Below are 23021 nucleotides of genomic sequence, written 5' to 3'. Positions count from 1 at the left end.
GGGATTTGACACTTCAGTATAAAAGTTAAAACACCTTAATTGTTTTTTTAAAACCCTATTTTTAACTATTTGCTTTTACAATATAGGCAGACAGTATTAATAATAACCCATAAGAGGTACTCAAGTGATTTTAGAAATGGGACATCTTGGGTATGACTGAAACCCTCAATAGTGAAAAAGCTTCCCTTTCTTTTCTACTAATAACATTTGAGGATTCCCTACTACTACACTAAGCAATTTCAGAAAACAGGGAATAACTTGTGCAGGAAGACTTTTGTGGGTGTACCATCGCAAGTGAATAAAGGCCTTGTGGCCTGGTCCCATTTTTTTTAATTTCTGTTTTGGACCATGGAGAGTGTTGACTTTGGCCTCGTTCACCCTGAACTTTGAACCACATTATGAACCTTGGTTACAACCTTTGGTTTGTGTGGAAACAGCCTGGGTTCAGACAACACATTAAGCCAAACCATGGCTTGCAGAAAAACAACCAGGAGGAGCTAAGCAGCTAGAATCTCCAATCCAAGAGCCTACACCTTTGCCCATTCACACTATGCCACACTTTGGTTTAGCATGATGTCCAAACCGAGCCTTTGCGAAGTACCGTAGATTCCGGTGTATTAGGTGACTGGGAGTATAAGACAACCCCCAACTTTTGCTGCTCAATTTTAGAGTTTCAGAGTTACAGAGTTTGAGCGCTGCCAGGAGCAGAGCGCACACCCCTCCGCTGCCTCAGCAGCAGCAGCCCGAGGCGATGTGTTTGGAGGGCTGGTGAGTAAGTGTCGTGCTCGGAAGGACTTTCTGTGTCCCCTTCTGTGGGAGGGAGGAGGAGTGACAGCAGAAGGGGCGCCTCTGCTCACTGGCTCCCTCTCCTCCTTCCCAACGTGTATAAGGTAAAGGTAAAGAGACCCCTGACCATTAGGTCCAGTCACGGACGACTCTGGGGTTGTGGCGCTCATCTTGCTTTATTGGCCGAGGGAGCCAGCGTACAGCTTCCGGGTCATGTGGCCAGCATGACTAAGCCGCTTCTGGCAAACCAGAACAGTGCACAGAAAAGTCGTTTACCTCCCCGCCAGAGCGGTACCTATTTATCTACTTGCACTTTGACGTGCTTTTGAACTGCTAGGTTGGCAGGAGCAGGGACCGAGCAACGGGAGCTCACCCCATCGCAGGGATTCGAACCGCCGACCTTCTGATTGGCAAGTCCTAGGCTTTGTGGTTTAACCCACAGCGCCACCCGCATCCTTTCCCAACACGTATACCCGGCGTATAAGACGACCTCTGACTTTTGGGGTGATTTTCCAGGGATAAAAAGTTGTCTTGTACATACGGTATGTACATGGACCTGTGGGATTGTATGAGACAAGAATATATACCTATCAACCCCCCTTCTCCCATAGTCCTGCTTTCAAGTGGGGCTTCACCTAACAGGATGTTCCTACATACAAACACACTGTGCACAGACAACAGTTCTAGCTTAGGGGGTTGGACCAGATAATCCTCATGGTGCCCTTCCAACTCTAGAATTCTTTGATTCTCCCCCAACAGACCAGTTTTCTATGTGCAGAGGATCATTTAATAAGAACAAGGCCCTCTCGCAGTTGGAAATGGTGCATCTCAGAAACAGGCCTTCCACTCAGGCAGACCCTGTCCCAAGTGGAAATGCAGAAGGACAAACCTACTGACAAGCCAGAGGGGTATGAAAAATGAAAAGAGAAAACTCGCCACAGGATTCCCCCCAATATTGAGTCAGTTTACTAGCCAGCTACTATTTATAGTTACCAGTGACCCACTTCCCTCCTCTGAATCCTCTGGCAAGCACAGAAGAGTTAGGAGAAAGGAAGGGAGGGGTCTTCTCTAATTTGCACTAATGTATGGAGAACAAGAACATTTGTCCCACTTCTGGGAAGAGATCCCTGCTGTTTTCTCACCTTATCTGAAGCAGAGTGCGAATGGGAGCTCTGGGGAGGGGAATCTGTGCTTCAGTGCTTTACATGCCAGAGAGCCAGGAGAATTTACCCCTGGTAAGAGGATTTGTGGACACCTGAACAGGCACGCATTCTCATCCCAAGCAACCCCACTTTGCCCCCACACGTGCATTATAAGGACAGTACATTTACAGCAGAAATCATATAGCATAGCAGCGATCTATTAAGTACAACCTAATGAAATGCTAGTTGCGCAAAAGGAACAGTTTACGGATGGTGTCCATTGAGTTTACATACACATTAACCTTCTTAGACAATTGAAAAACACCTAGAGGGTGTTCATATATTGGTTTAAAGTTTACCTGGATTTCTTGGCCAACTTCTAATCCAAGAGCACTAGGATGTTTAATCTAGAACAGAGAGTCAATATCATTATTTTTATCCAATTATTTGCCAGAAAATCCTACTCTCCTGGGGCATGAATTATTATTCTTTTACCTTTCCATCTTCCATTTGCTTGGTGTTAACATGTACAGTAGTACCTCTGGTTATGTACTTAATTAGTTCCGGAGGTCCGTTCTTAACCTGAAGCACCACTTTAGCTAATGGGGCATCTGGCTGCTGCTGCGCCGCCGGAGAATGATTTTTTGTTCTCATCCTGAAGCAAAGTTCTTAACCCGAGGTACTATTTCTGGGATGGCGGAGTCTGTAACCTGAAGCATCTGTAACCTGAAGCGTATGTAACCCGAGGTACCACTGTAACTGCAAAATTCTCGAAGTGGCCACCATGGTCAGAATGACCCATTCATGTGACAGTAATAGCACAGATCAATGGGGCCAAACCTTAAAGATAATGGGTGAGATGGAAGATAGCACATGGAGGTGTCCATTCACACAATTGGGCTTCTCCATCATCTCCTCCCCTCTGCAGTCCCCCACGCACTCTAGAGGACCATTTGGAGCAGATTTGGGGCAGGGGGGTGGTGGTCTGGGATGGTGGTGGAAAGAAAAGAACTGAAAAGTTCCACTGCATCATCAGGTGGTCATGGCTAGATATTGGCTGTACACTTACTAGTTAGGTTGCTCCTGCCTCAAATGACTCTTCTGATAAATATGGCCAAAAGGCAGACTTCTGGACCTACTAGCATAGCTTCCTGAGCACCACATCTCCACAGTAATGGCACAGGGAATAGCAAAAGCACCAAAGCACAACTCAACCACTACTGAAGGAAAAAATAAATACCTTTCTTTGATCCAGCTGAGAGTTGTGAAGTAGAACGGGAGTCATGTTTGGGTACAATTTTACCATCACCCCAATATCTCTGCATTAAAAAAAGAAGAGTAGAACTTGCTTTACATCAACAGAATGTGATGAGAGGGCTTGTGTTGCACAATATATCCTTACTTAGATGAAGCTAAGCCTGTTCCACACATTCCTCTATTATTGGCAGGATAAAAGAACCGCCTTATTTTTTGCAGGCTTGTTTTCTTTACTTATTCTCTAACATTTTCTGAAGTGTACAAAAAATGCTTTGCAGTCCTTATCTCAATAGTTTTGTGGATATTTTAATATCCATTCTTATGCAATAAGGCTGGTGAGAATGTGGGTAGGGGGTCAGCATTAAATCACATTTAATAATAATAATTATTATTATTTATACTCCGCATATGGCTGAGTTTCCCCAGCCACTCTGGGCGGCTCCCAATGAAGTATTAAAACAATACAGCATTAAATATTAAAAACTTCCCTAAACAGGGCTGCCTTCAGATGTCTTTTAAAGATAAGATAGCTGCTTATTTCCTTCGCATCTGATGGGAGGGTGTTCCACAGGGCGGGTGCCACTACCGAGAAGGCCCTTTGTCTGGTTCCCTGTAACTTGGCTTCTCTCATTGAGGGAACCACAAGAAGGCCCTTGGCACTGGATCTCAAGTGTCCGGGCAGAATGATGGAGGTGGAGACGCTCCTTCAGGTATACAGGACCGAGGCTGTTTAGGGGTATTAAAGGTCAGCACCAACACTTTGAATTGTGCTTGGAAACACACTGGGAGCCAATGCAGATCTCTCAAGACTGGTGTTATATGGTCCCGGCGGCCACTCCCAGTCACCAGTCTAGCTGCCGCATTCTGGATTAATTGCAGTTTCCGGGTCACCTTCAAAGGTAGCCCCACATAGAGCGCATTGCAATAGTCCAAGCAGGAGATAACTAGAGCATGCACCACTCTGGCGAGACAGTCTGCAGGCAGGTAGGGTCCCAGCCTGCATACCAGATGGAGCTGGTAGACAGCTGCACTGGACAAAGACTTAACCTGCGCTTCCATGGACAGCTGTGAGTCCAAAATGACTCCCAGACTGCGCACCTGGTCCTTCAGTTACCCCATTCAGGACCAGGGAGTCCCCCACACCTGCCTGCCCCTGTCCCCCCAAAACAGTACTTCTGTCTTGTCAGGATTCAACCTCAATCTGTTAGCTGCTATCCATCCTCCAACCGTCTCCAGACACTCACACAGGACATTCACCACCTTCACTGGTTCTGATTTAAATGAGAGGTGGAGCTGGGTGTCATCTGTATACTGATTTAAGGGTCTGGGAGGGAGTCGTGGAACAATGCACTCCCTCATGTCTGTTGCACACAACTGCTTTTATATATGGGTAACAGCCGTTGTGCAATTCCAGATTCACTGGAATTATATTTAATTATAAAAATATAATTAAACGGCTGGATAGGGTGCAGAATCAGGTCAGTTATGAGATGAGGGAGGTATCAAACTAAACAGAAGCTGCATCGAGACGTTTACAAATCACTGCACTTGTATTTAACTTTAAACTGTCCTATCTTAAAACATACCGTATTTTTCCGTGTATAAGACTAGGTTTTTTTACCCAAAAATTAGGTTTAAAATTGGGTCTCGTCTTATACATGGGTAGTGCTGAGGGGTGTTTTCTTAATTTGGAGTCCCCCAAAATAGGAGGTGTCTTATACACAAGAAAATATGGTAATCCTTCAAATGAAGAAAAATATTAGTATTCACCACCATTTTCAGATTTGTGTTCTTGATGTTTGTAGGCATGTATAAAATATACTCAAGCTAAGCAACTGAATAGTTGCTTATATAAAAAACACAAGCTCAAGGTAATGTACATTGTTCTCCTTCCTCTATGTTTAATCCTCAAAACAACCCTGTGAGGTAGGCTGGACTAAGAGGCAATGACTAGCCTACTATCATTAGTCATTATAACCTGATTAGTTTCTCTTACCTCAGTTCTGTTATTGTGGCTGTATAAATAGCTCCGAATTCCAACTGATAGTCCTGCTACAAGAAACAAACCAGAAAGAGATGAATAACTAGTTCGGCAAAACCAAGGAATCTGGAATTTAAAGGATGTGTGTGTGATTCAGCACAGGACCTGCTGCTCGATGAAAAATGCAAAGTTCGTACTGGGCACCAACAAGCCATTTCTAATAACTATGCACACTGGCCATCATATCTTAGATATATGTTTTAGCACACCCTATCTAATTGGCTTAAGGCAACAGGAAAAGCAGCCGTACCTATATTAAGAGACGGATCTTGATACATGAACAATATATCAAAGTCCTTAAAATATGCACTTACATCATCTTTGCAGATTTCAGTAATAAATTCTCGTGCTTCATGCATAGCAGACGGCGTTGGAGCAAATATAGAAAAGGTCTCTTCGTCTATTTGGCTAACGGTTACCCCTGCAGGATAAAAATGTGCATAAAATCAACACTGCTGTAAAACAAAGAAAAAAAGCTTGGGTGGTTTTGTACAGGAATTGTTAAGTGACTCAACACACAGGTGCTATAGATGTGTAGGAATCAAGGGGCGAAAATGTAACACCCAAATCGTCAACGTAGGATCAAGAGGAAGGCGAAGGCAGATTTCAGACTTGCTGGATCTACTCTGCAGATTCCTGAGACAGGTGAGCAGATTCTGAGCCTAGGAATTTGTTCTCCGTTCCACAACGGAGCTGAACTCACAATCCTTATGGACAGAAATTTCCACTCTTGCTCACTGCCTACATGTCAGTGGGAAAGTAATCTTGCTGCTGCTGAGTGACAGAAATCTCCGTGCTAATCTACTGCAAAGAGATCTGCCAGTAGGTCCCAACGCACCTTCTTGCTCATCTCTGCCATGAATGAATTCTTCTCCACGTTGTTCACTTTACTGAAGGATGCCAATGCCATCCAGATCTCCTGCAGGAAACTGAAGCCAACTAGCTTAAGGAAACTCTGGAAGGTATTGGCTGTTGTTAAGGTTAACGGCAGGAAGTGCAAAGTAAGGAAAGTTTTCATGAGACAGGGAAAGAGTCTACAGCATGGGTAGGCAAACTAAGGCCCGGGGGCCGGATCCGGCCCAATTGCCTTCTAAATCCAGCCCGCGGATGGTCCAGGAATCAGCATGTTTTTACATGAGCAGAATGTGTCCTTTTATTCAAAATGCATCTCTGAGTTATTTGTGGGGCATAGGAATTTGTTCTTTATTTTTCTTTTTCAAAATATAGTCTGTCCCCCCCCCCAAGGTCTGAGGGACAGTGGACCGGCCCCCTGCTGAAAAAAATTGCTGACCCCTGGTCTACAGGTATGTTTAGCCTGGAAAGAGGAGACTGAGAGGAGATACGAAAGCCACCTAAAGGGCTGTCACGTTGAAGATGGAGCAAGCTTGTTTTCTCCTGCACCGGAGGGTAGGACCTAAACCAATGGCTTCAAGTTTCAAGAAAGGTGATTCTAGCTAAGCAGTAATACAAATTTTAATATTGGTAAGAGCAGTCACGAAATTAAAAGATGCCTGCTCCTTGGGAGAAAGGCGATGGCAAACCTAGACAGCATCTTAAAAAGCAGAGACATCACCTTGCCAACAAAAGTCCGTATAGTTAAAGCTATGGTTTTCCCAGTAGTGATGTATGGAAGTGAGAGCTGGACCATAAAGAAGGCTGATCGCCGAAGAATTGATGCTTTTGAATTATGGTGCTGGAGGAGACTCTTGAGAGTCCCATGGACTGCAAGAGGTCAAACCTATCCATTCTGAAGGAAATCAGCCCTGAGTGCTCACTGGAAGGACAGATCGTGAAGCTGAGGCTCCAATACTTTGGCCACCTCATGAGAAGAGAAGACTCCCTGGAAAAGACCCTGATGTTGGGAAAGATGGAGGGCACAAGGAGAAGGGGACGACAGAGGAAGAGATGGTTGGACAGTGTTCTTGAAGCTACATGAGTCTGACCAAACTGTGGGAGGCAGTGGAAGACAGGAGTGCCTGGTGTGTTCTGGTCCATGGGGTCACGAAGAGTCGGACACGACTAAACAACAACAACAACAAGAGCTTTTTGACAGCAGAACGGACTCCCTTGAGAGATTGTGGACTCTCCTTCTTTGGGGGATTTAAGCAAAGGCTGGATGGTCATCTGTCAGGGATGCTTTAGCTGAGATTCCTGCCATCACAGGGGGTTGGATTAGAAGACCCTCGTGGTCCCTTCCAACTCTACAATTCTACGATTCTCATCTACATTCCATTTGCACTAAGAGAAAGCACACGGCCACCAGAAAATGAAAAACTTTATTTGTATCCCTGCTTTTAGTCTTTGGGGAAGGAGGACAGGATAATTTAATAAACTGGCAAAAGTACACATCAAAAAGCAACGAAGACTCACCAGTTTCAGCTTGAAGTTTTTTTAAATTATAACCTCCAGGGCCAACAAATCTTGCCCTTTTTGATAATGGCACCTGAACATTTTCTGAAATGCAAAGAGTTTAAGTGAGAAATTTGTTGCAATACTAGGATCAAGGTCTTTCCACACCCACGCTACCTTTTTTTCCTGGCTGTACGTAAACGTTAATATTTTTAGAGACTTAAAATATCGTGGCATCGTTCTGGAACTCATTTTCTCCAATGGGAATAAAAGTTCCATCCATGGGACACTCCTACCATTAGATGAGGGGAACTGACCTCCTCTGATTTCCCATGCAACTTCCTTCTGCCCCACAAAAAAATTGGAGTGTATATGAGAATTCAGGAGGAATCAGGAAAAGCTACCTTTTTTCTTTCTGCCAGCAGGATCCTCTGTTAGATCAAAAGCCCTTGCATGAATAGGAGGGAATTCAGGACCTAAACTATTATCTTAAAGACATAACTTTTCAGCTCAAAAGATGCCATCGCTTTATGGTAGCCTTGTAAGTTAAAATTCATTAGTTCACAAAAAATGGGAGGGGCGGGGGCTTTGCCATACTAGCAGTCTGAAATGAAGTATAAACAAAATTTACCCCAAATTTACAAATGTTGACTCCCTGTCTGATCACCTGGAGGTGATTCTTACTTGCCAGATATAACCAGCCAAGTTGATGTTTACAAACCAGCATTATTTAGCCTATTTTAGAAGTGGCATAACAAAACACACAAGGAAGAAGTGCCATACTTATCAACTATAAAAAATCAAGGCAGATTCCCCCCCCCCTAAAAACAATGAAATTTAATCCCAGCAAAAGTTGTTTCAAATGGAATTACATGATTGGAAGTTTTGTCCAGTTTTTGGTGTGGTTATGATAGGAATGAAGCCTTTAATAGTACTGTATCCTGAACAAATTTTTAACATGCTTATGTGACTTTTGTTATGGAATTTCTCCTTTCGTTGTAGCTCCTTTCAGGACTTTTGTAGTGGGAAGTGAAATAGATATTTAAGAAACCCAAGCCTATACTGAGCGGGACGCGGGTGGCGCTGTGGGTTAAACCACAGAGCCTAGGACTTGCCAATCAGAAGGTTGGCGGTTCGAATCCCCATGATGGGGTGCGCTCCCGTTGCTCGGTCCCTGCTCCTGCCAACCTAGCAGTTCAAAAGCACGTCAAAGTGCAAGTGGATAAATAGGTACCGCTCCGGCGGGAAGGTAACCGGTGTTTCCTTGCGCTGCTGTTGTTCGCCAGAAGCGGCTTAGTCATGCTGGCCACATGACCCGAAGCTGTACGCCGGCTCCCTCGGCCAATAAAGCGAGATGAGCGCCACAACCCCAGAGTTGTCCGTGACTGGACCTAATGGTCAGGGGTCCCCTTTACCTTTAAGCCTATACTGAATTAGGAATTAACTTGAAAGAAAGGTTCTAATCTATAAAGTAATGCATGCATAGGCTGACAACTATGGGCTGTATCCTTGACCACCAACCACTGTTCTTATAAAGCATGGTTTGCACACCTGCGAGAACTTTGGTCGTTCAACTGCACTCCCCAACCCACCTCTCAGAACATGTACAGTTAATTACAAATGCTATTACCTACAAGTGGTCCGTTCTCTTTTCTGCTTGCTCTAGGTTTTGCAATCGTTTTGTTCATAATTTGCAATATTTCTCTCTTTGCCACTAAGGGAGAAAAACACACACAAAAACCCCTTCTAGTTTAAATATAGAACACACATGTTAAATGCTTTCATTTTTTAAAAAACCTCTATTTTGTTGCAAGGAAACCTTCCTTTCTTCCCTAACGCTTCTAACATGACTAATCAAGCAAAACTTTTGCACACAGCAGCACAGCGAGGGTTTGAGGCACTTTTGGGGAGATGCATTGTTCAATAAAAGAGCAGAATTGTTTCCAGTTTTATGCTTCATAAAGGCACTTAGGGCAGATCTTCTGTCCATCTCTATGCATTATTTCCAGCGCGTTTTAAAAAGCCCTACATCTCCCTCCCCCAGGTGAAGTACATTACACTACAGAGCACTTAAATCACTGTGCAATAATGAATCCTTATTCCATTGGAGTAAGCTTTTGCTGGTACAGTGGTACCTCGGGTTACATACGCTTCAGGTTACAGACTCCGCTAACCCAGAAATAGTACCTCGGGTTAAGAACTTTGCTTCAGGATGAGAACAGAAATCGTGCTCTGGTGGCGCAGTGGCAGCTGGAGGCCCCATTAGCTAAAGTGGTGCTTCAGGTTAAGAATGGACCTCCGGAACGAATTAAGTACTTAACCCGAGGTACCACTGTATCGTGTTGACCGTGCGTGTGTGACTTCTGAAGCGGATTCTTGGAATACAAAAACACATCACCCAGTGCAATCACAAGTTCATCTAAATAATGGGCCACCATATGTTACTTAGGTTAGAAACCGCCCCCCCACCCTCAAATTTATTTCAATGAACGCCTTGCTTGGAATTGGTCACATTTGCTTATGTCACATGGAACGCTTTCTCTAACGCATGGCTTTTCTGCAAGCAAGCTAGCAGATGCAAAGAAATCAAAATTGCTTTCCTGAGAAAAATGAGAGCCAGCCAGCTTTCTTCTTCAGAAACAGAAATCACACTGGGTGGGCAGAGTTCACAGCCTATAAACAACAGTTTGACTGGGAAGAAATATGGCTAAGCTGTAAGCCAAAGAGTATCAAAGCAATCCAGAACCTCTGGAGGCAACAGGCTAGCGAAAGCTGCCCCATATGGAGTTAAGTTTGCAACTTTTAATTATTTCTAATTGGTAAATCAACTATCTAAACCTTTATGCCAGCCTTTCTCAAATTTGGATTCCCAGATGTTGTTGGTCTACCACTCCCATCAGTCCTGACTGCTGCCCCTGCTGACTATGGAAGATGGGAGTTGTACATCTCAGAACCCAAAGTTTAGAAAGGCTCCTTTATATGCTAATTAGTCATGGTGGCTGCAACTTAAAGACATTCTTGGTTATTTTTTTAAGGCTATTCTGCTGAATAATAATAAAATAATAATATTATTTATACCCCACCCATCTGGCTGAGTTTCCTCAGCCACTCTGGGTGCCTTCTAACAGAATATTAAAAATACAATAAAACACCAGACATTAAAAACTTCCCTAAACAGGGCTGCCTTCAGATGCATTCCTTTAAGAAATGAGAACGATAACATGAAAAGGAAAATATTAAAGCTGGGCTCACTGTCTAACAGTCAATGGTAGGTTTTGTTTATTAGATGCAAGATAACTCTTCATTCTCCTGCCAGCCTAGCAGTTTGAAAGCACGTCAAAGTGCAAGTAGATAAATAGGCAGCGCTCCAGCGGGAAGGTAAACGGCGCTTCCGTGCGCTGCTCTGGTTCACCAGAAGCGGCTTAGTTCTGCTGGCCACATGACCCGGAAGCTGTACGCCGGCTCCCTTGGCCAATAAAGCGAGATGAGCGCCGCAACCCCAGAGTTGGTCACGACTGGACCTAATGGTCAGGGGTCCCTTTACCTAACTCTTCATTAGGACACCAAACTGAGGTCTCGCAGCTTGCACATTAAAAAACTAATCAGTCATTTTGCTTAGAACAGGGATAGTTACATGTGGCCCTCCACATATTCTTGGACTCTAGCTCTCATCAGCCCCAGACAGCATGGGCATGGTGAGGGACAATGGACAAAGTCCAGAACCATCTGGAGGGCCGCAGATTCCCCACCCCAGTTTAAAATGAAGTGACCCATTAGCTAAAAGCTCTTTTACAAAACTTAACATGAAGGATGAGGATCTCAGTATTATCATATTCTTATTTTTTAGATTGTGTACCTTGGCTCCAAACAAATATATGCCCAGTGCATATCTTTTGTCTTCAAGTCTTTGGTTCAATAACCATTAATGCCACATATTATTTCATATAGAAGCATTCTGAATAATGCATATTAGGTTAATAACCTCTCAAATATGCTGAGTCCCTTTAATATGAAATAATTTCCCCCGCATATCATGAACCAGACTCCTAACTTTTAAACACTGGAAAAAGAGACAACCAATTTACCTGGCACATAAGAAGCCATACATTTTACCAATGAAATGATTTTTTTTAAAAAAATCACACATCAGAATTATTCTTATCACACCACTGAACTTGCTATGTCTAACAATGATTGCGTGTTACACCAACAATTTTAACCAGGCATCCTCAAAAGGCGAAATCAGGGCCAAAACCAGAATAGTGATTTGTTCATTTATTATTTGTGCTCATAGTGCAATGTGTACTTCACCAAATGGGCCTAGGGCAGGTTGCAAAAATATGAAAATCGCTGAAGAAAAACACAAAAATGACCAGTATCAAAGCAAAGGTGGCAATACGTCCACACAACCATAGACCTAGGTGAAGAGGCCCATCTTGATGAATTGCTGAAAAGCATTACAAACAGGTTCCCTCAAACTCAGCCCTCTGGATGTTTTTGGCCTACAACTCCCATGATCCCTACCTAGCAAGACCAGTTGTCAGGGATGATGGGTATTGTAGTCTCAAAACATCTGGAGGGCCGAGTTTGAGGAAGTCTGCATTACAGTAATGGTTCATGGTACACTCAGAGGGGAGGTCACCTCGGAGGAGAAGGGCCATCACAGAAGCCCTTCTCACATACTATGCAGTGCTTCTCACGCTTGGACCACTGGTCCTGCTAGCTAGGGACGATGGGAGTTGTAGTCCAACAATAGCTGGGTGCTCAAGGTTTGAGAAACACCATGGCAACACAGAGGATGACAGCACTACCAGTAAGGCTACGAATTGTAGGGAACACAAAAAATAAGGACTGTCCATGGGATAATAATAATAATAATAATAATAATAATAATAATAATAATAATTTATTATTTGTACCCTGCCCATCTGGCTGGGATTCCCCAGCCACTCTGGGCGGCTTCCAACAAAGATGAAAAGTACACTAAAATGTCACACATTAAAAACTTCCCTGAACAGGGCTGCCTTCAGATGTCTTCTGAATGTCAGGTAGTTGTTTATCGCTTTGATATCTGATGGGAGGGCATTCCACAGGGCGGGCGCCACTACCGAGAAGGCCCTCTGCCTGGTTCCCTGTAACTTGGCCTCTCGCAGTGAGGGAACCGCCAGAAGGCCCTCGGAGCTGGACCTCAGTGTCCGGGCAGAACGATGGGGGAGGAGACGCTCCTTCAGATATACTGGACCGAGGCCGTACATAGCGAGGATACTACATAGCGACACAGCAAATGGCATAATGGGCAGCTCCTTAGACCGCGTGCCATCCAGAGGCAAAAGCAGACAGAGCAACGAATGTGACTGTTACCTCTGTGCAGTAGGTATGTGCTTATCCTTCACCCAGGCAAGCAAGATGTACCTGACGTCCAAGGACTTTCAAATCAGGCAAAAGCATGTTTGTGGACCTGAGGTTCTGCCCATTATGTAGGGACAGAATGCATGTCGATACAGAAGCTTTCAAGAGGCTTTTATTTAGAAGGCTTAACCTCAAAGAGCACCACCTAAATACAATGGTCAAGTCAGAGATATTAAGGTGGGCACTGATAAGGATTTACAGTGGTACCTCAGGTTACAAACGCTTCAGGTTACGAGCTCCGCTAACCCGGAAGTAGTTGCTTCGGGTTGAGAACTTTGCTGCAGGATGAGAACAGAAATAGTGCTGCAGCGGGAGGCCCCATTAGCGAAAGCGCGCCTCAGGTTAAGAACAGTTTTGGGTTAACAACGGACCTCCGGAACGAATTAAGTTTGTAACCTGAGGTACCACTGTACTGTTCTAATAGGGCTGATTGTCCGTTTCATGGGAAATTATCAAAACAGCAGTGAAAATCAAACGCCATGTGCTCTACACTCACCTGTGGCTTGCTGAATCGCTTCCATCACAATTTTTAGGGGTATCCCTGGTAGTTTGATATCAGCCTAATGATACACAAGTGAAAAAGTTAAAATCACTATCAACAGCTTCATTTTTTTCTGGAACAGAGGTTTATTTCAAATTAAGAAGATTGGAGGAGGATACCTGTAAGGCAGTGATTCCTTTATTCGTTCCAGCCATTTTGAAGTCCATATCACCATTATAATCCTCTATTCCCTGCAGAAAATAAATATATTTCAAATGTCTTTCCAAGACCACAGAGTTTCTACTCACAGACTGAAAAAACCGACATTCCAGCCCTGAACATAATAGATTCAAATTCTACCACTATAGGTTAAAACAATTCCTACATTTCGGCTGCAACCACAAAACCTATACTTGCAACGTATTTTCACAGTGGGTGCATGTCTGAGGAACCTTTAGCGGAAGTCTCCTAATTACAGTTTCATGGTTTCCTTGGAAAAAGTCACATAGCAAAGTAGGGGTATTTTGTATAAGAGTTTGAATACAACTACACTACAAGCTTAAGCTTATTTTAAGCCAATGGAAGTGGTAAGAATTCTATAAGAGAACACTAGCTCCATCAAAAGAACTATGATTTCCAAGATTTCAGGTGTTGTTGTTTAGTCGTGTCCGACTCTTCGTGACCCCCTGGACCAGAGCACGCCCGGCACTCCTGTCTTCTACTGTTTCCCGCAGTTTGGTCAGACTCATGTTTGTAGCTTCAAGAACACTGTCCAACCATCTCGTCCTCTGTCGTCCCCTTCTCCTTGTGCCCTCCATCTTTCCCAACATCAGGGTCTTTTCCAGGGAGTCTTCTCTTCTCATGTGGTGGCCAAAGTATTGGAGCCTCAGCTTCACGATCTGTCCTTCCAGTGAGCACTCAGGGCTGATTTCCTTCAGAATGGATACGTTTGATCTTCTTGCAGTCCATGGGACTCTCAAGAGTCTCCTCCAGCACCATAATTCAAAAGCATCAATTCTTCAGCGATAAGCCTTCTTTATGGTCCAGCTCTCACTTCCATACATCAATACTGGGAAAACCATGGCTTTAACTATATGGACCTTTGTTGGCAAGGTGATGTCTCTGCTTTTTAGGATGCTGTCTAGGTTTGTCATCGCCTTTCTCCCAGATTTCAGGTAAGCAAACACAATTACTGTATACCAATTCATGTATACATCTAATGCAGAGGTCTTCAACCTTTTTGGGTCCATGGGTCCCTTGACCAACTACATTCGTTCTGCCGCAGCCCTGTGGGGCTCAGGAACCCAGTTGTGTCACCCCCTTGCCTGCCGAGCTGGCAGCCTCTCACCCTTTTTCAAACACGCTCCCTTGTGGAGTGTTCCCTCAGCCTCCTCTCGTCCCCACTCTCCTTGGGAGTCCTCTGGGCAGCCACTGCATCCACCACTGGCCTCTGAGCTGCCTCAGCTCCTGGCAACCAGCACCCCTGTCCAGCCACAGAGGCACCAATCGCCTGGGGAGCTTGTATCCAGGGTTCCTGCAACAAACAGCTGTGCAAGCCTTTTGGAGGCAGAGACGTGAGAGGGCATCAGAGGAGGGAGGGAAGGACAGAGGCCAGTGTTGCCCATGGCACCCCTGACCATAATTCAAGGCACCCCAGGGTGCCACAGCACACTGGTTGAAAACTACTGATCTAATGCGATGCTGTGATGAATGTGAGTTCTGTTGCAGATGTGGAAGATTTTTGCACGGACAGCAGATTTTGAACATCTGGCAGTCAATGTGATAAAAACATTAATGTCAAATCAGGTACTGTGGTTACAATAGGTCGTCAAATTATTCCCCATTTTAGCACTGTGGCTACTAATGAAGTGTTAAGGTGGCTGTTCTGCATGTAAACGCTATGCATTCTCCAACGTGAACTAATAGTAAACGAAGGGAACTTTTATAATCATTTTGTACTATCCAAAGCAGGCACCCCCAAACTTGGCCCTCCAGATGTTTTGGGACTACAACTCCCATCATTCCTAGCTAACAGGACCCGTGGTCACGGATGATGGGAATTGTAGTCCCAAAACATCTGGAGGGTTGAGATTGCTGATGCCTGATATAGGGAATCCTGTAATCCTGTAAAGCAATCCTGTATTATTATCTCATATTGCAGATGGAAGGGATTAAGGAGAAGAGATAGTAGTTTGTCTGAATTCATAACAGAGGAGAGGTTCAAAATGAGGACTTCCAGATTCATAGCCAAGCCTCCAAGCCACGTGTTATTGCCAATTTGTGCACAATTACCTATAATTTACACATGTCACAGATCTGAGTTTTAAGCTAGAGTCCAGATCTTTTGAATACTGAGAAACAGACTCAATTAGGAACTCTTACCAGAATGTCTGTTAGCAAGCGATAATCCTCAATGTCTCCATTTTTTTCAGAATTAGCCCTGGAAACCAAACCAACAGCAACACCTGCGACAGGAGACGATATTGGGACTCCTAACAATAAAAGAGAATATAGCATTTCAGAGTTTTGGTGCCACTTCCATTGACCTATGCATAAACATGTCCCAAAATATGAATTCTTCTTTGTGGAATACCTGCATCCATCAGTGCCAAACTCCCACCACAAGCAGAAGCCATTGACGATGATCCTGGAAACAAAAACCACAAGGTTATGCTATCAACCATTTTTGAGTAGCCACTAAAATAAATGATCTGCATATAAATAAGTTTCTTAGCAACACAAAAGAAATGGAGAACCGTTTGCCACCATATGATTTATATTTCTCCCTGGGATAGGGGGTTTTCTTTCCAGATACAAGAAGCACTCGGTTTTTGCACTGCTTTGTTGCGGTTCAGAAATTTCAGCTAACATCTGCAACAGTAAATAGTCTAAAGACATGTGCTCAAATTATGGGGGAAAGAGTAAGGTAAAGGTAAAGGCACCCCTGACCATCAGGTCCAGTCATGACCGACTCTGGGGTTGCGGCACTCATCTCGCTTTATTGGCCGAGGGAGCCCACGTACAGCTTCCGGGTCATGTGGCCAGCATGACTAAGCCGCTTCTGGCAAACCAGAGCAGCGCATGGAAATGCCGTTTACTTTCCTGCCGGAGCGGTCCCTATTTAATCTCCTTGCACTTTGATGTGCTTTCGAAATGCTAGGTTGGCAGGAGCAGGGACTGAGCAACGGGAGCTCACCCCATCGCGGGGATTCGAACCGCTGACCTTCTGATCGGCAAGTCCTAGGCTCTGTGGTTTAACCCACAGCGCCACCCGCGTCCTTGGGGGAAAGAGTAGGGGTTTCCCTAATGAAATCCACAAATATTAGGCCAAAGCCCATTAGCCAATTCATGACCCCTTGCGCCTTCTAAAAAGGGGGGAAATCTCAAAAAGTAACAGGGTTGGACCTCATCCTTTGCCCTTCCCATTAGCCTTCTGATAAGGGCCCTGCCAGATTTCAAATCATAGGTGTGGGGCTAGTGGAGATAGTTATATCAGCACAAGCATTTCTGCTTGCGCGATGGAACGATCTGCTTAGCGCTAAGTTGAATTCCACCCACACACTCTGAGCAATAGTTAAATAATAAAAATCAAATACCATTTGACTCCAGTACTTCTGAAGTAACCCTTATTGTGAAAGGGAATTCACTGGGAATCACAGGCTTCAAAGCCTTCTCTGCAAGTGCACCTACAAGTAAAAAATTATGTTGTGAATTACAAGGAGTAATTCAGTTTCAGTCTAAATATTCAGCTTCTTCTGTTCTTACTCACCATGGCCAAGCTCTCTTCTATTCATGCCAGTAATTTTGCCAATCTCGTTAGTTGCGTATGGAGGAAACTGCAAAATTTTAATATATCAAGAGGGGGAGAAAGTCAGTATAATGCTTTTCTGATTGTCAGCATTCATTTCAAGGCAAACATCCATGGAATTCACCCAAAAGGATAAAAATATGCTCATGCAATGAGTCATTTGCAGAGTTATTAATATGCTGCCCTTTGGAATAATCTTCAGCCACATATTTTAAGTTGTACACTTTCACAGTTGTCACGAAAACAATATGACCTTTAAAAAATAAACTATCTGGCTTATCCTATGCGGAGTTAGGCACTCCTAATGAAAGCAACAGGGATGCGGGTGGCGCTGTGGGTAAAACCTCAGTGCCTAGGACTTGCCGATCGTATGGTCGGCGGTTTGAATCCCCGCGGCGGGGTGAGCTCCCGTCTTTCGGTCCCAGCTCCTGCCCACCTAGCAGTTCGAAAGCACCCCTAAGTGCAAGTAGATAAATAGGTACTGCTTTATAGCGGGAAGGTAAACGGTGTTTCCGTGTGCTGCGCTGGTGCTGGCTCGCTAGAGGAGCTTCGTCACGCTGGCCACGTGACCCGGAAGTGTCTTTGGACAGCGCTGGCCCCCGGCCTCTTAAGTGAGATGGGCGCACAACCCTAGAGTCAGACACGACTGGCCCGTATGGGCAAGGGTACCTTTACCTTTTAATGAAAGCAACAATCTTAAGTAGATCAGAGTGAATACTTGCACTATAATTTGAAGTGATACCTCCAGACATTTTATCAGTTAAAGTAGTTTTACTTACAGTTGCTATACTATGCTGTACAAATGGAAGTTTGAATTAGTGCCTAACTTTAAGGTTTAGACACTTTTCAGGATCTTCTAAGTATGAAAGAGGTTACTTTCAAAACCTAATTGAAACTCTCCAACATGTCTTAAAACTGCAGAAAGGTCTTAATGCTTAAGTTCAGCCATCTTTCACAATAATCTCTGTAGCTTCAGTACTCAAAAGTTTCGCTGTCAATATAATCTGGATAACCTAAGGGATGATTTACAAATTGTCCTCTTAATAAGAGAGGGTGGGAAATCGAAAATTCCAGTATATCAGGTTCCTTTGTGCAAGCAGCTATGGATGCAGAGCATTTTCAGCAATCACATATCTGGCTCTGTATTCCTGGATCAGACTGATCCCACTGCTACTGTTATTATATTGTTACCTCAGAAGTTGAACGGAATCCGTTACTGGAGTCCATTTGACTTCCAAAACATTCGGAAACCAAGGCACAGCTTCCAATTGGCTGCAGGAAGCTCCTGCAGCCAATCGGAAGCCACGTCAGATGTTCAGGTTCCAAGGAACATTCACAAACCGGAACATTCACTTCCGGGTTTGCAGCATTCAGGAGCCAAAACGTTCAACTCGCAAGGCTTTTTATGAAGCTGAAGTGAGTTCTCATACCTCATAGTGGAGCATGAAGTTCTTCTCCTTTATTCCACTAAAAACAGAAACAAGTGTTACAAAGAACGAAATGAGCTGCAAGTAATTTGTCCCTCTCCGGAAGGGGATGGGTACAAACGAGGGTAGGTTTCTGTAATACCTTAAATACTAGGGGAAATTCTTTTCCCAGGAAGGCCGTGCCTGCCTCTACCAGAGCTCAGAGAACAATATTAGGGTACAGTAAGCTACTCTATCGTTAAAACAAAGTGCATCTGAGCCCGGCTTATGCTTCAATGCAAAGTTGGGTGAGCAGCAGACCAACAACAGTTTAAATAATTTTTATCTGAGTAATCGTTTGCATACAGGCAGCGACCATTTCTCGAGGGTGTTCCGATCCTGTTCTGTCTTTGATCACGTGTCAGTTGGACACGGCTAAGATGGTTGCCGTCTATATGAGCAAAACCATGCTAGAAGTGTTTTTCTGATACTGAATACAGTGGTACCTCGGGTTACATACGCTTCAGGTTACAGACTCCGCTAACCCAGAAATAGTGCTTCAGGTTAAGAACTTTGCTTCAGGATGAGAACAGAAACCGTGCTCCAGCAGCGCGGCGGCAGCAGGAGGCCCCATTAGCTAAAGTGGTGCTTCAGGTTAAGAACAGTTTCAGGTTAAGAACAGACCTCCGGAACAAATTAAGTACTTAACCCGAGCTACCACTGTAAATAACAGATGAGGCAGCCTTTGTTAGATTCCTGCTTATTGTTAAAGCAAAGTCCGTGTTTTAATATATCCTGCCATTTCTCAATACATCTGCTCCACTGATTAGCATTTGTCCTTAACCATTTAGAACTATCCCCTATGAAATAACCAACTCACATTCGAGTTGCCTGATCCAATAAAATTTTTGTCCCTACAGAAACAAAAAAAAAAGCAAAAACACAGCAACTTTCTTCTTAGGAAAGCTTTTAATAACTACTTTTGCACTGTACTGTCTACATTGGCTCCCAGTATGTTTCCAAGCACAATTCAAAGTGTTGGTGCTGACCTTTAAAGCCCTAAACGGCCTCGGTCCAGTATACCTGAAGGAGCGTCTCCACCCCCATCATTCTGCCCGGACGCTGAGGTCCAGCGCCGAGGGCCTTCTGGCGGTTCCCTCATTGCGAGAAGCAAAGCTACAGGGAACCAGGCAGAGGGCCTTCTCGGTAGTGGCGCCCACCCTGTGGAACGCCCTTCCAGCAGATGTCAAAGCGATAAACAACTACCTGACATTCAGAAGACATCTTAAGGCAGCCCTGTTCAGGGAAGTTTTTAACGTGTGATTTTACTGTATTTTTGGTTTTTATGGAAGCCGCCCAGAGTGGCTGGGAAGGCCCAGCCAGATGGGCGGGATATAAATAATAAATTATTATTATTATTATTATCAGGATTACAACTTAGCTACGTTATTTTGATATTCTTTTTTGCATGTGGCCAGTCTTGATTTCGCTGAAGGGGCTGTATATACCCATTTTCAATAACGCTTAGAGAGATTGCCTTCAAAGAAAAGGTGATTTCATATGAAGCTGCATTACCTCCCATCAGATTTGCCCATACAGTGGTGCCTCGCAAGACGAAATTAATTCGTTCCGCAAGTTGCTTCGTCTTGCGGTTTTTTCGTCTTGCGGAGCGCGGATTCCCCGGGTATTAACGGCTTTAAGAAAAAGGAAGCAAATCCGCAAGACGTTTTCGTCTTGCAAAGCAAGCCCATAGGGAAATTCATCTTGCGAAGCACCTCGAAAAACGGAAAACCCTTTCGTCTAGCGAGTTTTTCGTCTTGCGGGGCACCACTGTACAGTCCAGTTTATTGACTCTGGCAGCAGTCTGCCCCAAGCTCTCAGGCAGGGAGAGGTCTTCAACACTGTCTGCCACCTGATCCTTTTTAAATGGAGATGCCAGGATTGAACCAGGGATCTCCTTCATGCAAAGCATGAAGCTCTAACCACTGAGCTATGGCCCCTCCTGATTTACTTGAAGATTATGAACACAAGGTCCTAAAGAGTCACATGCTGCAATTAACACGCCAAAGTCAAGTTGGGGTTTGAAAGGAGAAGGGATGGTGGTATATATACCTTAAAGCTGTTGTGATAACGTCAGATTTTACACTCGATTCCAGTGAGTCAAATGTAACTGTGCAGAGGACCTAGAAAACAAAGGTCTACTGAAAATACTGTGGTTTAGGGGAGAGGAATTAAATTCTCAACAAATAAGGAAGTGCAATGATTCAAAAGCAAGACACATAAAAACCCAGATAAGGTAAGTATTGCTCTGGGCACAAACTCACAATGATATCAGAAGGGGAATAATTGACATGCACGGTTTGCACTGCGCTGTTTTGGATTTACAGAGAACAACTTCAAGTTTCAGCCTTCTTGGTTACAAGTTCTGCTAATTATGAACCAATCTAGAGGGCACATTTGCTACTCTAGCCCTCCCACCGGATACTGATTACAGCTGGGCAAGTCACTAATGCAGTTCAGAGGTGCGACAACTTTTAAATTGATATTTGTTAGAAGAACTTGCAGTAAAATATACACACAGTTCTTCTGAACAGATTATCTTTTTGACACGCGGGGGGGGGGGGAGGACTATCACACACACACACACACACACACACACACTACACACCTCTCACATATACAGTGCTGTTTTCTTGGGGGACGCATAGCCCTAAACATTTTGTGAATCTAAGTTTGGTCTCATTGAGGGGCAGAGTGTGTGTGTGTGTGTGTGTGTGTGTGTGTGTGTATATATATATATATATATATATGCATGCGTGCAGCGCTTTTTTCTAAAAAATTGATTAGGGGTACTCTCATTTTCCTACTCATATTGAAATACTGCCCTTCAATGAGGCCAAACTTAGATTCTCTCATATATATATATATATATAAGAATTTATCAGCCTTCAATTTAAGCAGAGCAGCAGGTCTGATTCATAGATGCTGTTATTTTAAGCAATTCGCCCACGGGGAACCTTTTCATTCACTGACTCACACATCCCCCACACAGTGCGGTTTTTAATAGTGATGCAGAACATACGTGTACTCTAATTTTATAAGTACGCTCGGAGAAAGTTAGGAATGATTTTGCACTTATTCAAATAAAGAATCAAGTTTATTTCAGGATGGTCTTGAGGAGCTTATCCACACCACCATCTAAGTCCATTTTGTAAATTTCATTTTAGTTGCTGAGCCACAACCACTGAACCACAGTATTTTTATTTTTGAGTAAAATAAAAAACGGGAAAAAGGGGGGGGGGTAAAGGAAGATCAGTGAATACCTGGGTTTGGCCTCTCTGAAATAATGCTGATCCATGAAGGGTTTTGAACATGTCCACCTCGCAAGTGATGTTTCTAAGTGAAGTCAAGTCTCGACCATCACATCTACGGGAATAAAGCAGCAGAGAGGACAGTTTCCATAGGTTCCTCCCACCTCGGCTCTAGATTTGGCCTACATTCATGAATATTTGGAGTCCAGTGCAAGTGTTATTATGGATATAACTGGGGGAAAAGGATGATTGTGGCTACCCACCTTGCCTCTAGTCCAACCTGATGTGCACACATTTGAAGCCACAGTCAAATAAGGCCCCAAAGAGAGCAGGTTTTGGCCTCGATCACACACTGCTTTTAAACATACTCAAACAAAACCATGATTTAAGGCCTTTCGATTTAAACCACAATGTAAAGCAGACTGGTGCACAGCACTAAAACCACAGGCGATTTGTTCCTCCCCTGCTCCTACTGCATTGCTGGGAATGAAACCGTGACAAGGCCTAGCGTTACATCCAAACTTGGGCTTGTAGCTTGTCTCCCTCCAAACAAACCACAAGCTGTAACTAAGCTTTGTTCCTGGCTTACTCTTACTTTTGGTTCGTTTGCAGCACATTCTTAACCAGGCCTACTCTGAAGTCAGATATATTAAATTCAGTGGGCAAGTATGGGGGCTTAGCACTGAGCCTTAGCTCCTGGAATTGCCTACCTAGACCTGCAATTTTTAGCCTTGTGCTCCCAGCATGTTGTGTGCTCACCTTTAAACCATAGTTAAGCTTAACTATGGGCTTAAAGGGACGCAGGTGGCGCTGTGGGTTAAAGCCTCAGCGCCTAGGACTTGCCGATCGAAAGGTCGGCGGTTCGAATCCCTGTGGCGGGGTGCGCTCCCGCTGCTCGGTCCCAGCGCCTGCCAACCTAGCAGTTCGAAAGCACCTCCGGGTGCAAGTAGATAAATAGGGACCACTTACCGGCGGGAAGGTAAACGGCGTTTCCGTGTGCGGCTCTGGCTCGCCAGAGCAGCGATGTCACG

General features: G+C 44.2%; 1 protein-coding gene across 2 annotated transcripts in view; it reads right to left on the bottom strand.

Moving 5' to 3' along the window:
- Positions 1–23021, bottom strand: part of PNPT1 (polyribonucleotide nucleotidyltransferase 1) — a 42446-nt gene that overhangs the window by 359 nt on the left and 19066 nt on the right. For both annotated transcript variants that reach the window (XM_079968608.1, XM_079968609.1), the window contains exons 13-27: positions 22003–22105; positions 20792–20862; positions 18704–18740; positions 17235–17301; positions 17062–17151; positions 16059–16112; positions 15848–15957; positions 13645–13716; positions 13481–13544; positions 9206–9289; positions 7597–7680; positions 5541–5647; positions 5182–5237; positions 3169–3247; positions 2288–2335 (exon numbers count right to left, since the gene is read on the bottom strand). In XM_079968608.1, the coding sequence (XP_079824734.1) occupies positions 2288–2335; positions 3169–3247; positions 5182–5237; positions 5541–5647; positions 7597–7680; positions 9206–9289; positions 13481–13544; positions 13645–13716; positions 15848–15957; positions 16059–16112; positions 17062–17151; positions 17235–17301; positions 18704–18740; positions 20792–20862; positions 22003–22105 (1126 nt within the window). The remainder of the gene's footprint in view (positions 1–2287; positions 2336–3168; positions 3248–5181; positions 5238–5540; positions 5648–7596; positions 7681–9205; positions 9290–13480; positions 13545–13644; positions 13717–15847; positions 15958–16058; positions 16113–17061; positions 17152–17234; positions 17302–18703; positions 18741–20791; positions 20863–22002; positions 22106–23021) is intronic.

The sequence above is a fragment of the Podarcis cretensis genome (genome assembly GCF_951804945.1).
Source record: "Podarcis cretensis genome assembly, chromosome: 3".
NCBI lineage: Eukaryota > Metazoa > Chordata > Lepidosauria > Squamata > Lacertidae > Podarcis > Podarcis cretensis.
Note: the sequence above shows the minus strand (reverse complement) of the source record. Positions and strands in the feature narration are given on the sequence as shown.